General features: G+C 42.1%; 1 protein-coding gene and 1 long non-coding RNA gene across 8 annotated transcripts in view; one reads left to right on the top strand and one right to left on the bottom strand.

The window, feature by feature from the left end:
- Positions 1–695: 695 nt before the first annotated feature.
- Positions 696–13,429, bottom strand: LOC309338050. The gene is made up of 3 exons (XR_014154629.1): positions 13,292–13,429; positions 7,869–8,005; positions 696–1,283 (listed from the first exon to the last, which is right to left on the bottom strand). It is a non-coding gene; the product is annotated as an uncharacterized lncRNA (long non-coding RNA).
- Positions 13,430–13,624: 195 nt separating this feature from the next.
- Positions 13,625–14,401, top strand: part of SYT14 (synaptotagmin 14) — a gene marked incomplete at its 5' end in the record, with an annotated part of 74,110 nt that continues 73,333 nt past the window's right edge. For 4 of the 7 annotated variants that reach the window (XM_081854670.1, XM_081854668.1, XM_081854667.1 and 1 more), the window contains one exon: positions 13,625–13,961. In XM_081854670.1, coding sequence (XP_081710796.1) covers positions 13,625–13,961 — 337 coding nt within the window. The remainder of the gene's footprint in view (positions 13,962–14,401) is intronic. The other 3 variants (XR_014154544.1, XM_081854669.1, XM_081854665.1) reach the window with 2 other exon arrangements.

The raw sequence follows: 14,401 nt of genomic DNA, 5'->3' as shown, positions 1-14,401 counted from the left end.
CACAGTTGCCAAGATATACTTGTCATTTTCCATTGGTAAGAGCAGTAGCTTTTAGGGGAAAAATAAGGAAAAGGAGACTTGGATTTTCCAGCTTTGGGGCTGAAATGTTTGGGAACATTTCCGAGTTATAATTTTGGTAAGTGGGCTCAAGTTTCAGAGAAAAGGATTCAAGAAAGCAGTTTGGGCAATTTTCGAACTGAGTTGGATAGGAAAAGAGTGGGCAGTTAAGTGGTGGAAAGAGTAAGATCTGTTTAGTACATATGTAAGTACTAAAGTACAATGGCTCGATTATTTCGGATGTGTATGAGTCTTTAAAGATGTGGAAAATTCATGCAGAATGGTTGAAAGCTGAAACTATGAGGAATATTAAAACAGAACCATTTTAGGATTAAGTATTTTAAACCACAGTTGGAAAAATTGCAAATACATAAAGTTGTCTGGTACTTTAAAAGATCAGATACCCAACAGAATATTTTAAAGATACATAACAGAATTGAATATGGATTGTGGGGCATCTGATAGAGATTTAGCATCGGGTGAATAATCTTGAAGGAGAGAAACCATGGTTACCAGAGGTGAGGCAAGCTTCTTTAAGTCTGAAGTGTGGATTGGAAATGCACACAAAAAAATTATATTTTTTTTTGATACAGGGAAAATACTTTGGAATGTGTGGCATAAGCCTTGGATTGTCCAGCTTTTTGCACATTGAGAAACCATAGTTTCTAGTTGTGAACCAGCAGCTAGACCTAGTAAACTGACAACAAGGTGAAGGAAAGGTAACCACAGACAGCAAACAGTAAGAAAATGTTGGAATGTCCCATCATCTACAGTTAGGTTAGTAAATATTATTACACTTTTGGCTCTTGCTTTCCCATGAACAAAGAAGGAAAGATGCAGCACTGAAAGGACAGTGAGGTTTATACAAAATAAGATAAAGTTAGCCTACATGAAAAGGAGGGAATTTCTCCATGTAAATGGAAGAGGGTTTGGTCATAGTTCTATAGGTTGCACTTCCAATCACTTGCTTTATTAATCAGTATTGATTGTAGCACACACAGACACAGACATATTGGTATATACACACAAACTGTATTAGTTGTCTTCTTCGTCCCTGAGCTTCCCAGTTAATTTTGCCATTTCGGCATAGTCCATCAACTTGATTTGCCATTCTTCTTTGGCCGGGGTTGTTTCTTCCATCTCTGGGCTAGCAGCATCCAAGCGGCCATTGTAGCATACATGAACAGGTTTCTTCTGATCTTTTGGGATCTTGGTACCTATAATTCCTTATTAAAAATGCTTCTGATTTTTAAGGAAAGGTTAATTTAAACATTTTTTTTCCATTTCATTATATATCATTTCCCTTTTTTTATTACATTACAATTCCACCACTTATGATAAAAGGTACCCCTTTTTTCTTTGCATTTCCAGCATATATTGGTACTTATTCTATACAGTTTTGCTAATTTTACTGGGGTTAAGTACCACCAAGACATCATTTTCATATATAGTTTTCTTTCAATGAAGAACATACTATAAATTTCAGATCTGTTTTTCATAGCCTCTCCCAAGCTGTCATTTGTATATTATGCCCAACATCTTTTGCCCACTGTATCATCCTACTCTGATTATTGATAATACCCTCACAAACCCACATTACCGTTCTTAGGTGACATTAGTTAGGAGATTCAGAGTAATCTCAACATGTGGAATTTGTATTATCTTTCGATGTAAGTTTATCCTTCTCTCTCTCTTTTCTTTCTCTTTCTTTATTGTTGAATGTGTGTGTGTGTGTGTGTGTGTGTGTTTTTAATAACAGTTTAAGTTTTTGGTGTCTTTTTTTTTTAAAAAAAACTTAAATAAATACCTGTTCCATTGACTGAAATGGGACTGTTTTCACTTACACCACTTATTTTGCAAATTTATCATTATATCCTTACTGGAGCTGTTCCCCAGCTTCACTCAGTTCTCTTGTACAGTACTGGCAAGTCACACTGGCATAAAGGGTTCCATCAGCGGTAGTCTGCTGCTGGCACAACAGTACACACACAGATGAAAAGAACAAAATCCTTGTCCTTTGGTTTTCTGGCAATTGTTCACAAAGCAAAAAACAAGCCATGGTACTTTTTCTTTCTTACAGATTAGCAATAACTACTTACCTAGGAATCAGCTCCATTTAGTACACTTGGTTGCAAGTATATTTAGGAATGTGTTGCTTGTCTCTCTAAGTTCTGCTATATGCATGAAAAACTAAACCCTGTAATGATTTCAGTTCTCCCAGTGTCAGCCCAATGGCACAAGCTACAACACTCATGGAGCAGAGGGCTATCAAGGCTGCTAGCTATGACGGCTATGCTCTACCTCAACAATCGGAAGCAGTGATTTTTGGGAATAATGGGAGGGAAGAGTGCTCTTGAGCACATGTTCTGCTCCCTGGTTCCCCAAAGGCATCTGGTTGGTCACTGTGAGAACAGGATACTGGACTAGATGGGCCATTGGCCTGACCCAGCAGGCTATTCTTATGTTCTTACATTAACAGGGAGGAAACAGTAGGCTCAAGGGAGCCCCAGGGTTTGCATGAATATTTCAAATCTAGGGCGGGGGAATATGCCAGGAAGGGAGGGCATAAAATGAAATATTCTGGAAGAAGGTATGGTTGGTTGGCTGGAACCCTGAAGAGCAGGAGCCCTGTGTTTCTTTGCAAGTCCCACTTGTTTTCTGTTTACTCCTGGTTTGCATTTTGTATATATATAAAAAATGAGAAGGTCTGTTCTGTGTTTCCCCCTACGAAAACGTTAATCTATCTAATGACTTTGCTGGCATTCCATATGTCATGCAAAAAGAAAAAGAAGGAAGGAAAAGGACACAGTGTTTAGGCGTTTATGCCCTAATGCCAGAAGTCTCAAAAGCCAAGATGTGGGATCTTGGAGTGCTTGGTACTCAAAGTGAACGTAGATATAATGGGAATATCAGAATCTTGGTGGGATGAATATAAATGGTGGGACATTTATTTATTGAATTGATACTCCACCCTTCCTCCCCAAGGAGTCTATGGTGGATATAAAATATGTTGAAAGGGAAGTGTGTGTGTTGATCTACATAGAAGGGAAGCAAAGATATTCCACTGGCTCTGCTGAGACACCAGCTGCCTTTTGCTCTCTCTCTGGGGCCGGGGGCTTACTTTAGGCAGCCCATGGCACAGTCTGACTGATGCCCATCACCTCCAAACCCTGCCAATTCTCCTCTTTATAACAGCAACACCACTGCCCCTCTTCTTCCACCCTGCTCCCTCTCTTACACATAGAGTTGTTGTTGTTGTTTAGTCGTTTAGTCGTGTCCGACTCTTCATGACCCCATGGACCAGAACACGCCAGGCACTTCTGTCTTCCACTGCCTCCCGCAGTTTGGTCAAACTCATGCTGGTAGCTTCGAGAACACTATCCAACCATCTCATCCTCTGTCGTCCCCTTCTCCTTGTGCCCTCCATCTTTCCTAACTTCAGGGTCTTTTCCAGGGAGTCTTCTCTTCTCATGAGATGGCCAAAGTATTGGAGCCTCAGCTTCATGATCTGTCCTTCCAGTGAGCAATCAGGGCTGATTTCCTTCAGAATGGAGAGGTTTGATCTTATTGCAGTCTATGGGACTCTCAAGAGTCTCCTCCAGCACCATAATTCAAAAGCATCAATTCTTCAGCGATCAGCCTTCTTTATGGTCCAGAGCAGACAAATGGACAAACCATTCCCCAAAATATAGGGTAGATAAAGATACATGAAAATGGCATAATTTCTTCCATCCTTTTATAATACTAGAACCAGGATCATACACTACCCCAAACTGTTTGTCAGTAGATGGCAGTTCTTTATACTATACATAATTCACTTATGGAATTTGCTACTGCAAGATGAGGTGATGGTAATCACCTGAGATGGTTTTTGAAAAACATAAGAAAAAATCCAAAGGGATACTTCTAACAGCATGTATTAATAATGGTGCCTAAATGGAAACCTCATGTTTTAAAACAGTGTATCTCTGAATAGTAGTCACAAACAGGCAAATGTCAGGAGAGGGTTTTCTCAGCATGCTATCTCGCTTGGTGTTCCAGAGTCTATGCCACTGTTGGAAATAGGGTGCTGGATTGGTGGACCTTGAAATAATCCAGCTCATTTGGTTTCCTTCCACACTTCTGTAGATAAATGAGGTAGAATGACCATCAAAATACTCACTGTCAGTATTCTTACAAAGTTGTTGATATAACAACAGCTCCCAAAATATATTTAGTTTGATGAAATTATGATGTAGGCATTCTCATTATCCAAAGTACAGTCTAGATACTTAATGTGATTTCCAGTTACATCTTCAAATCAGTTAAAAAGATGTGATTTTACAAATAATAATAATGTTTGATATGATCATGTGAGACTCAGTGGTTTTAAACTAATTACTGCTAACTTCACCCTTAAGAACAGGATGCTTGAAATAAAACAAAGCAAGCACAAGAACATCAATGAACAGAACTGTTTTCTGGAAAATTGTGTGGCTAAGGTGTTTCTTACCAAAAATTCTGCAGGTGTAATAATTACTTGATTGCTGTTTTGTTCAGGGGGAAAAAAGATGGAATGTGTTTGTTAATGGAAAAATGCCTCTAGAAAACATGCAAAGTTTTTGTGTCTCTGTTATATGCTCAGTGGGACACTCACCCACAGTATTCCCACCATCCAAGGTTTTGCTATTTTTCCTTTTCATGCTGAAATAGAGTTGAAATGAGATGGAAATGGAGCCCAATGGGAAGCCTTTACTTTTAAGCACCTTTCACTCTCCTATAGAGCTACGACAATATCCTTCCTCCTACAACATCTGTACTGCGTTCAACAGTCGTGATAATTTCTCAGTTTCAAGTGTACACAATGAACTTTTGGGAACTGTATATAAATATAACTTAAATATTGGGAAAGCTTTGGTTTCAGCTGTGCTCAATAATAAAACATAGGAAATGTTATTTAGTGAAAAGGATCATCTTATGGATTTTTTTAAGTATGAAGAAATATATTTTAAAAGGGCAAGCTCCCAAACATGAGCACTTTTGAAGTGACAGAAAACAGTACTCACTGAAAATAATCTATTCTCATTTGCGAACACAATTGTTAATGCCACTCTAGTTGCATCCTTGAAAATAACACAGAACAGAAAGGAACAGAAACAGTGGAAATGATTTTTCTGTTTCCGGGCAACTATTGTAGTGTAGGAGTTCCTTATCAGGAATTCAGCAGATGAAATTAGTTTTTAAAACCTTTTTTATAAAAGGGCAAGCTCTCAAACATCAGGGGTTTCAAAGAGCTATGGAAATAAAACTTCTTTAAAGAAATCAATACACATTTGTTAATCCAATTCTGTCATAAATCTTACTGCCTAAATTATGCCCATGTACCATTAGACTGATGACTCCTCTGTGAGCTTTTGGAAGGGTAAATAATCACATCTTAAAAGCAAGTTTTGTCACAACTGCTAACAGCAGATTCATTTCACACCTGTTGATCTGTGATAAAATAATTCTCAGTGAAACTATCTTTATTTGTTTGTTTTTATATTATGTATTTATTAAATCTATATACTGCCCTTAATTACATGATCACAGGGTAGTGTACAACACAAAAACACAAAATGAAGACACAAGCATTTATTTATTTATTAAATTTAATATTTCTTCTTCTGTTGAGACTGCTATTTAAAGATGGATCCAACTTAACTAAATGAGGAGTGCTTAACAATATTGCGGAGGCAGTTTTAGGTACAATGGGTACAGATTCAAGGCTCTGCCACATATATCTAATGGTACGAAAGAAATGAGACTAAAATATTTATTTTTAAAAAATAAAGAATTGTATAATTGTATAAAGAATTGTGCACAAAGATAAGGATAATGGGATTAAGAAAGCCAATTCATTTAGCCCTACAAAGAAGGTGTTCTGAGAAATCCATAGGGGTGAGGGAGTTCAGACAGTTTATATTTTCCCCCTCCTTTTCCTTCATGTATTTCTCACCCATTGGGTAAGGGAACACGGGAAAGTTGGCCTCAGCATGGATTTGAGGGTGTGGGTGCTTTCTTCCCCTCCTTCAACCCTGTGACCATCGTGTAGCTGGTCTTTGGCTCGGGGATGAACATAGCAAAGCATACCCTGAATCCAAGCTGCTATAGATGTATTCAGAAATAAAGGGTAGTGCTTTAACAAGTTCTGCTCATTTAACCCCATATCAATTATGGGGACTTTTGTAAGACTGAAGAGAGGCAAATAGCAGACACTATTTATTTCTTTTAGAAAAATCTTTATTGATTTTTAATTTCAGTTAACGTTCCTTATTCATTTCTGAAGCAAAGCAGAAGGCTGCAATAATACTTACGGAAAACAGAAGGACAGATGTTGCGAGAGGCTTGCGCCCCTTTTCCTTTGCTTATTTAACTGTCACTGCAACTAACTTCTATGGAAGTGTGTACACTACTGTTACTGTTCCCTTTTCATTGATGGTATGTGATCATGTGCATGGGGCTTCTCTCTTTTTGGCTTGCTTTATATCTTTTCTCCAATATTAGGACAATACTCACAACACCATTCATATATTACAAGATATTCTGTTCATGGGGGCGGGGGACACAAAGTCTCTCTCAACAGCACCGCTCACCAGCCCTCTTTCTTTACTGCTTTCCCTTTTAAACTTATGTAACTAAATCCTATAGGTTCATCAATCCACTCATTTCATTTTTGTACTCAGCATTATGATACTGAACTGTTTTGTTATGATGGATACAATAAATTCAATATGTGGATAAAGTTTCTCTGTTTATAAAATGGAACCAGACGAATGAAGTGTGTGTTCAATGTAACTGAATTCTGTGCTGAGTTTCAGTGAGGACCATTTTGGAATAGTAATGAATAGCCATGATGTGCTGATTTTGCCAGTGTGGTATAGTGGTTAAGAGCGGTAGACTCATAATCTGGGGAACCGGGTTTGATTCCCTGCTCCTCCACATGCAGCTGCTGGGTGACCTTGGGCTAGTCACACTTCTTTGAAGTCTCTCAGCCCCACTCACCTCACAGTGTTTGTTGTGGGGGAGGAAGGGAAAGGAGAATGTTAGCCGCTTTGACACTCCTTCGGGTAGTGATAAAGCAGGATATCAAATCCAAACTCTTCTTCTTCTTCTAAAACAACCTTTGAATCTTAAATGGTATCCAGATTTTTATTGAACAAGCTAGTACGTTCAGTTGTTTAAAAGAGGATTCTTGAATAAAAAAATCAATGTATCAAAATATTATTTCAGTTTACCTTTATAGGAGTGGGAACAATCAATAACTCACCTGTTTCTGTGATTTATGTACAAAGAAATGATCCTAGCCCCTTCTCCATCAAAATCAGATGGTATTTTCAGCTCATTGAAATGATGTAATTTCCAATGATACTTTTAATATCCCAGTGCCCGGTCCCCTTGGACAGTGATTTTCACACTAAGGTGTCCTCTCCAAATGCAGGTCAACAGGGCTCTGACTTAGGGATCACATATGACAGTCTGAGGGACAGCACACACCACACAGAAGAGGATTTGATATCAGTGTGTGCCTTTGAGGCCAGGGGTTCAAATTACTAAAGTTAAGTATAACCTTAAGGAGTCCCACAACCACAGTAAGTGGCCAGTGGCCTTCACTCCCATATAAATTCAGAGCAGAGGGGGAAAACACACCTAGAGGCCACAAAGAGAGACAGTGCATAAGAAGAGCTTGCTTGATCAGACCAATGGCCAATATGGGGAGCCATAAACAGCTCTAAGCCAAGCACAGCAGGCACATGTCTCTAAAGTAGGGTTCTGACCTTTAGCATTCTTACCAGCTTTCTCCAGAGGCAGGCGTAGCCTGAAGGTACATTAGGAATTTGTAGATCTCAGAGTGATTTGCAGTACATCAGAAAGGGTCTCAAAGTACCAATTGTTTAGCAAACGGCTCTCACTCTCCAAAATAAGACTGCTGAAATAAAGAAAGCTAGTGGGTATGAGTCAGGAGTGAACATGAGAGAACTGAGCTAAAACCTGGGACTGAAAGCTAATTACTGGGCTAAGCATGTGCTCAGAAGCAGCCCGTTCCTAACTTCTGTGTATATCTACATCCTGAGCCATGATTTTGCACCTGGCTCTGGTTGGTGGTCCTTAGGATCTAGTAAAAAACCCAAAATGGATCCTGCAGGCCTGACATCTGCCTCAGTAGCCTTTGCTCTCAGCTAAATTCAGATTATTGTCTAAGCAACCTGTCTTGGTTGCTAAATTTGCTGGGAGCTCTCCAAGGTCCTGAAAGACTCAACCTCAACCTGCTGTTTGAATTCTGACTTCTGGGATCTTACATCTGTTGCTTTCTACCAGGTCTCTGGAGTGAGATGATTCATGCTCCAGCAGGAGCTGCTCCACAGGCTCTCAGTCTAGCTAATCCAAGTCAGGACTATGTCTAGCATCTATATTTCTGGCCAGTTCTTACTTTTCTAACTGAATATATCAAGTTCATATTTATTGCTTTGTAAGGTAAAGGTAAAGGAAAAGAACCCTGGACAGTTAAATCCAGTCAAAGACGACTGACTATGGGGTGCGGTGCTTATCACGCTTCAGGCCAAGGGAGGCGGTGTTTGTCCACAGACAGCTTTCCGGGTCATGTGGCCAGCATGCCTAAACCGCTTCTGGCGCAGCGGAACACTGTGACGGACATCAGAGTGCACGGAAATGCCAATTGCTATGTAGACTAGAAGTGTCAACCAGTTATCTGTGTAAACCTAGCAGACACATATGCCATTTAAAATGTAGTTGGCCTTCAGGTAGTGATAATTTCCTTTTGTGTCAACAAAAGATGCAAATCCATCAAATGAGAAACAGTTTGCATGATATACTAATTAAGGTGGACATTAGCTTCATTGGAACAGAAAGCATATGGTATTGGTGCCAAAATTTTGCAAAGATGTAAACATAGTTCTCAAATCAATTAAGGTCATCATACTGCTTTATAATTATCTCAACTTGCCCTTCATCTGCTGGATTAAGAAAATCCCTGAGAAGAAAATCACAGACTTTTGCTTGAACACCCTCTGAGTATCTTTATCAGTATTTGCTACTATTACTAATGAATCTTTTTTGTAAACTGCATTAAGGGTGTTTTTTGTGGGTTTTGTTTTTTGTTTTTACAACTAAGCAATGTATAAACTTTATGAAATAACTATATAATGAATGAGATTGTTAACATTCCCATTAACCAGTATTTTATATCAATTTGGCACTGTGGTGTAAACCACAGAGCCTAGGGCTTGCTGATTAGAAGGTCGGTGGTTTGAATCCCTGCGACAGGGTGAGCTCCCGTTGCTCAGTCCCAGCTCCTGTCAACCTAGCAGTTCGAAAGCATGTCAAAGTGCAAGTAGATAAATAGGTACCACTCTGACGGGAAGGTAAACAGCGTTTCCGTGCGCTGCTGTGGTTCGCCAGAAGTGGCTTTGTCATGCTGGCCACATGACCTGGAAGCTGTACGCCGGCTCCCTCGGTCAGTAAAGCAAGATGAGCGCAGCAACCCCAGTCTTCCACGACTGGACCTAACGGTCAGGGGTCCCTTTACCCTTTATTTTTAATCCAGCTGTGAATGTGTGTGTGTGTGAGAGAGAGCACGCAAAAGGACCAAGAAATTAGCTCCCAAATTTGGTTTATTATTACTGTCTTTTTCTGCTTTATTATTTTGTTGTGTCTGTCAGGTGAATATAAAATACAGGTGAAGACAAACATATGATTTTAAATGTTGGAAGAGAGGTTTGAACACAAATCACTAAAATGCAGAGAATGTGTGTTGGGACCACTTTCACTTTCAAATGTTTGGTGTACATAGGAGTAAAAGAGCAGAAAGAATAAAGAAATGACAAAATGAAAGGGAGCAGCAAAAGGGAAGGGATGGTAAGGAAATCTAATAAGAGACTTGAAGAAGAATGTTGCTGGAGGGCATTTGATGCAAAACAAGCTATGAGTAAGCAGCCACCAAGCATGGGGGGGGGGGGCGGGAATCAGTCAACATCCTGAGCTTTAATAACTGAATACAGTGGTACCTCGGGTTAAGTACTTAATTCGTTCCAGAGGTCCATACTTAACCTGAGACTGTTCTTAACCTGAAGCACCACTTTAGCTAATGGGGCCTCCTGCTGCTGCTGCGCTGCCGGAGCACAATTTCTGCTCTCATCCTGAAGCAAAGTTCTTAACCTGAAGCAATATTTCTGGGTTAACCGAGTCTGTAACCTGAAGCGTATGTAACCTGAGGTACCACTGTACAGAACTGTACTTGAGTTTTAGCTCAGCACCTTCATTGCTATATATTCTTATAATGGTGCTATGGCTCCTTCTGATAGCCCTGCCACTGTCATGGTAATGCCATTACATATTTATCCTAAAACCTTTTGCTCTTTTGGGCTTTCTACAGGTGAAAGACAACGTAAATGAAGTGTAGACAATGCAGTTCAAGTTCTGCAGAGCTCTCTTGTTATAGAAGCTTCCATTGCTTGCTTTTTGGAGTCAAGCTAAAACATTTTTAATATCCTGATGAAGTAAAATGTTATTTGACCTTGACATAATAAATTGTGAATTTCATTTTATTATGCATTGTCTTCAATATTTTTATGTGTATTAATTGTTGTACGCCTCACTGTTCTTTTATAATGGCCTATAAATGTTTAGTACAAATATATATATACTAATAAAAACTGGTCCAGAAATGAGTTTTCAGAAGACAGAGGAAAAGACATAGAAAACCAGACATATTCAAAATAAGGAAAAAAACAGATTAAAGAGAATCTGGATTTTTAAAAAGGTATAGATGAAAGGAGCTGATAGGAAGCATTAACTACAGCCACCCATAGTACTGGCACACTGAGTACCTGCTTCATCTGAATATCTCTGCCAACTTACACTCTTCTTGACCTGAAGCCACCCCTTTAATTCTAACACTGGAACACTTTCGTGACTAAGCAGCCTGCTAATTGGAATTAAGTGGCACGGGAAAATGGGCACAGGGATAACATTTTCAGTCTCCCATTTGTCTTACAAGTCATAGAAATGTTAACTTATCTACCTCTAGGGTGGCTCATTATTATTATTTATTAATTTGTTAGTTGTCTAATACTGACAGTCTCTATGAGCCATAGAACAAATCTAAAGCATGCAAAACACACAAATAGCATAACATTAAAAAGCACACCAGCCTCTAAAAAGAAAAATAAGTATTCTCAACAATTCTTCTATATGATTGAAATCCCCTCCATTAATTTTGTTGAGCTAAGATAAATTCATTTTAAACCCTCCAGGTATCAGTCATACATTCTGATGACAAGGTGGCAAGGTGGTTCAGCAGCAACCAAATGTTGGCAGAAGATAGCTTGTTGTTAGTTTCTGGTAGACCCCTAGCACCTGCTGGTTGTTTGGATTCTTTCAAATAACGGTGGAGTAAATCTGGCACTTCCCCCCCTTAATATAAGTACTGCCTACTTGTATCATATACCATAGATTAACTTTGCCTTAATTGTAAACACCCACTCTTGCTTTGTGTAAATAAAGGCTTATATTCCATCTTTCCACTATTTAGGCATTCAGTTCTGCATTGAATTTAATAAAATAAGGTTGTCAATCCCAGGAAATGCACCCATACTTGTAAAGTGACATGCAGATTAATGACACTAACAAAAGACCACAGAGGACAAACACCAACCCACCATCTTTGTATAGCCTCTGGCACATTTCTCTCATGTTATAGAAGCTTACATTGAATTAAGATGGGATTTAAATTGGTCATCAATTTTTCATTTTACACAGCAAGGATTCTGGGATGAAGCAGCAATGGCTCTGCCCTAAATAAAGACTGGCTTGTAACCCAGATCTTAAATGGGATTAAAGTTAGTTGTAACAAATTTACATCATGACTGACTTTAGTCCTATTGAATTTCTTGGGCTGCAACCCTAACCCTACTTATCTGGGAGTTAGTGCCATTGAGTTCCATAGGACTTACTTCTGAATAAGCCATGGTGTAATTCTATACAGTCATACCTTGGGTTACAGACGCTTCAGGTTGCATTTTTTCAGGTTATGGACCACCAAAACCCGGAAGTACCAGAATGGGTTACTTCTGGGTTTCGGTGGTCGCGCATGCGCAGAAAAGCTAAATCGTGCTTTGCGCATGTGCAGAACCGCTGAATTGCAACCCGCATGTGCACAGACAAGTGTTGTGAACGCTGCGGGTTGCAAACGTGCATCCCGCATGGACCACGTTCGCAACCCAAACGTTCACTGTATTTGAAAGTAATATGAAGACATATATGTATTTGAATGTACAATTTCTGTACCCCTGTATATGTTCCTGTAGCTCAGGATAACATTTCATACACTTGAAGACTTATTTATTTATTGCATTTATATCCTGCCCTTTTCTCCAGGCAGCTCACATACATGGTTCTCCCAAATCTTCACGTAATCCCCACAACAACCCTGTGAGGTAGGTGAGGCTGGAAGGCAGTGGCTGGCCCAACGTCACCCAGTGAACTTCAAAGCTGAGTGGCGATATGAAGTCCTAGTGTGACACTCTAACCACTACACCACGAAAACCTACGGTGTAAGAAATCTGTTAAGTCTTCATGCAGAGGCAAATTTAGGGGGCTGTGGCCGGTTTGGTTGCACTGGGTGCAAAGCCTTGTAGGCTATGATTTACAATGGAGCATGAGAGGCATAGGGTGCCACTGAAATCTAACACATCAAGACCCGCCACTGCTTTGCGGTTGCCACAAGTGCCCTTGCTCTGCTCAGGGTCGGCCCAAGACATTTTGGCACCTGAGGCAGACCTCGAAATGGCGCTCTTCTCCCCACCCAGGAAGACTGAGCAGTAGCAAACTTTGGGCTCTCAAATTTCAACAGCACCCTGCGTGGCACTAAAATTTGGCACCCACCCACCTCTGGCGCTCTGTTCTACATCATTGTTGTAGACCCTCTCTGGTACCCAGTACAGCCCAACCGGTTGTGCTACCCGGTGGAGCCCATGGGTGCAGCCAGGATTTTTTGGGGGGAGGCTTTTTATGGGGGTCAGAACCTCAGATTTGTATTGATAGGGGGGCACTTGCCCCCCTGCCCCCCCCCCCCGCTACGCACATGCTCTGGAATACGGGAATATCTACATCAGAAACAAGGCAGGGGGGTGAAAGATAGATCGACATGAGGATCTGCTGCTCGGGTGGATCCTGCTACCTGAGGCAGTCGCCTCACCTTGCCGGCCCTGGCTCCGCTTGCGACGCTGAACTAATGCAGCAACCCCCTCAGGAAGCTGGATGCGCGCGACTCTCCTTAGATAGATTGCCTCAAGCGCGTCTCTTTTCACATAAGGCCTTTTTATCCGGCGACGCCCGCGGCGGGTGAGGCAGGGAAACAACACCCAAGCACCCCACCTCCTCCTTCACACCCACGCCCGGCCTCCGAGAGAGGCTGAACAGCGAGGCTTGGCTCGCGTTGGGAGGCTGCAGCAGCAGCAGCGGCGTCGGCGGCCTCGCCGCGCGGTTTGACTGACAGCGGGAGAATGTGGGACGACCGTTGGTCCGCGAGATGGTGTCAACTGCCGCGCCGCGCGCCGGCAGAAACAGAAGACGAAGAAAAAGCCACCGCCGCACTTTCGAATCTGGGCGCGCGGAGCTGGGAGGGAGGAGGAGTTGGAGGGGGGGAGGAGGAGTCACGCGCAGGTCCACAGCCCTGGCACGCTCCGCTCTGTTTAACAGCCCCCCCTCCCTCCTCCTCCTCCTGCCGCTGCCTCCTCCTTCCCCCCCACCCTCGGGCGCTTCCCTTCCCCATCGCCGCTGTTCCTTCCCGGCTCTACCCGACAGCGTGTGCCTCCTACGTGCGTTCCACTTGGTACGGCCCACCTGGAAGATCATGGCGATTGATGGTAAGTAGGCCAATAACGGGCTCCTCTCCTCTCGAATAACCCCCCCCCCTCCTTCCCCCTACCTGGGCAGCGGGCGCGGGGAGCGAGGGGGAGGGGCGAGCAACGGCGCTGTGGTGCCGGGGGGTGGTGGTCGGGGGGGGGGGCGGCGCGCGCGGGCTGCCTGCCCCTGAGGAGAGGCGGCGGAATAAACAAACGCATAAATTAAAAGAATGAGAATTTAAAAACAAAACAAAACCCAAGGCAGAGTGGCGGGCGCGGGGGAATGATGCTGAGTGGGCTTTCCCCCAAAGTGAGCGGCGGGGGCGAAGGGGCGCTCGGGGCGGCTCTTCCCCCGCCCTGTGGTGCCAGGCGCTGCCTCAGCTCGACCCCCGGCAGCGGCGGCCGTTTGCTCCCCGTGGAGTCGAGGCTTTTTTTGTGGGCGCCGAAGACGAGAGGCAGCC

Source organism: Podarcis erhardii (assembly GCF_964252035.2).
Source record: "Podarcis erhardii genome assembly, chromosome: 3".
NCBI classification, from domain to species: Eukaryota; Metazoa; Chordata; class Lepidosauria; order Squamata; family Lacertidae; genus Podarcis; species Podarcis erhardii.
This window is presented reverse-complemented; position numbering and strand designations above follow the sequence as displayed.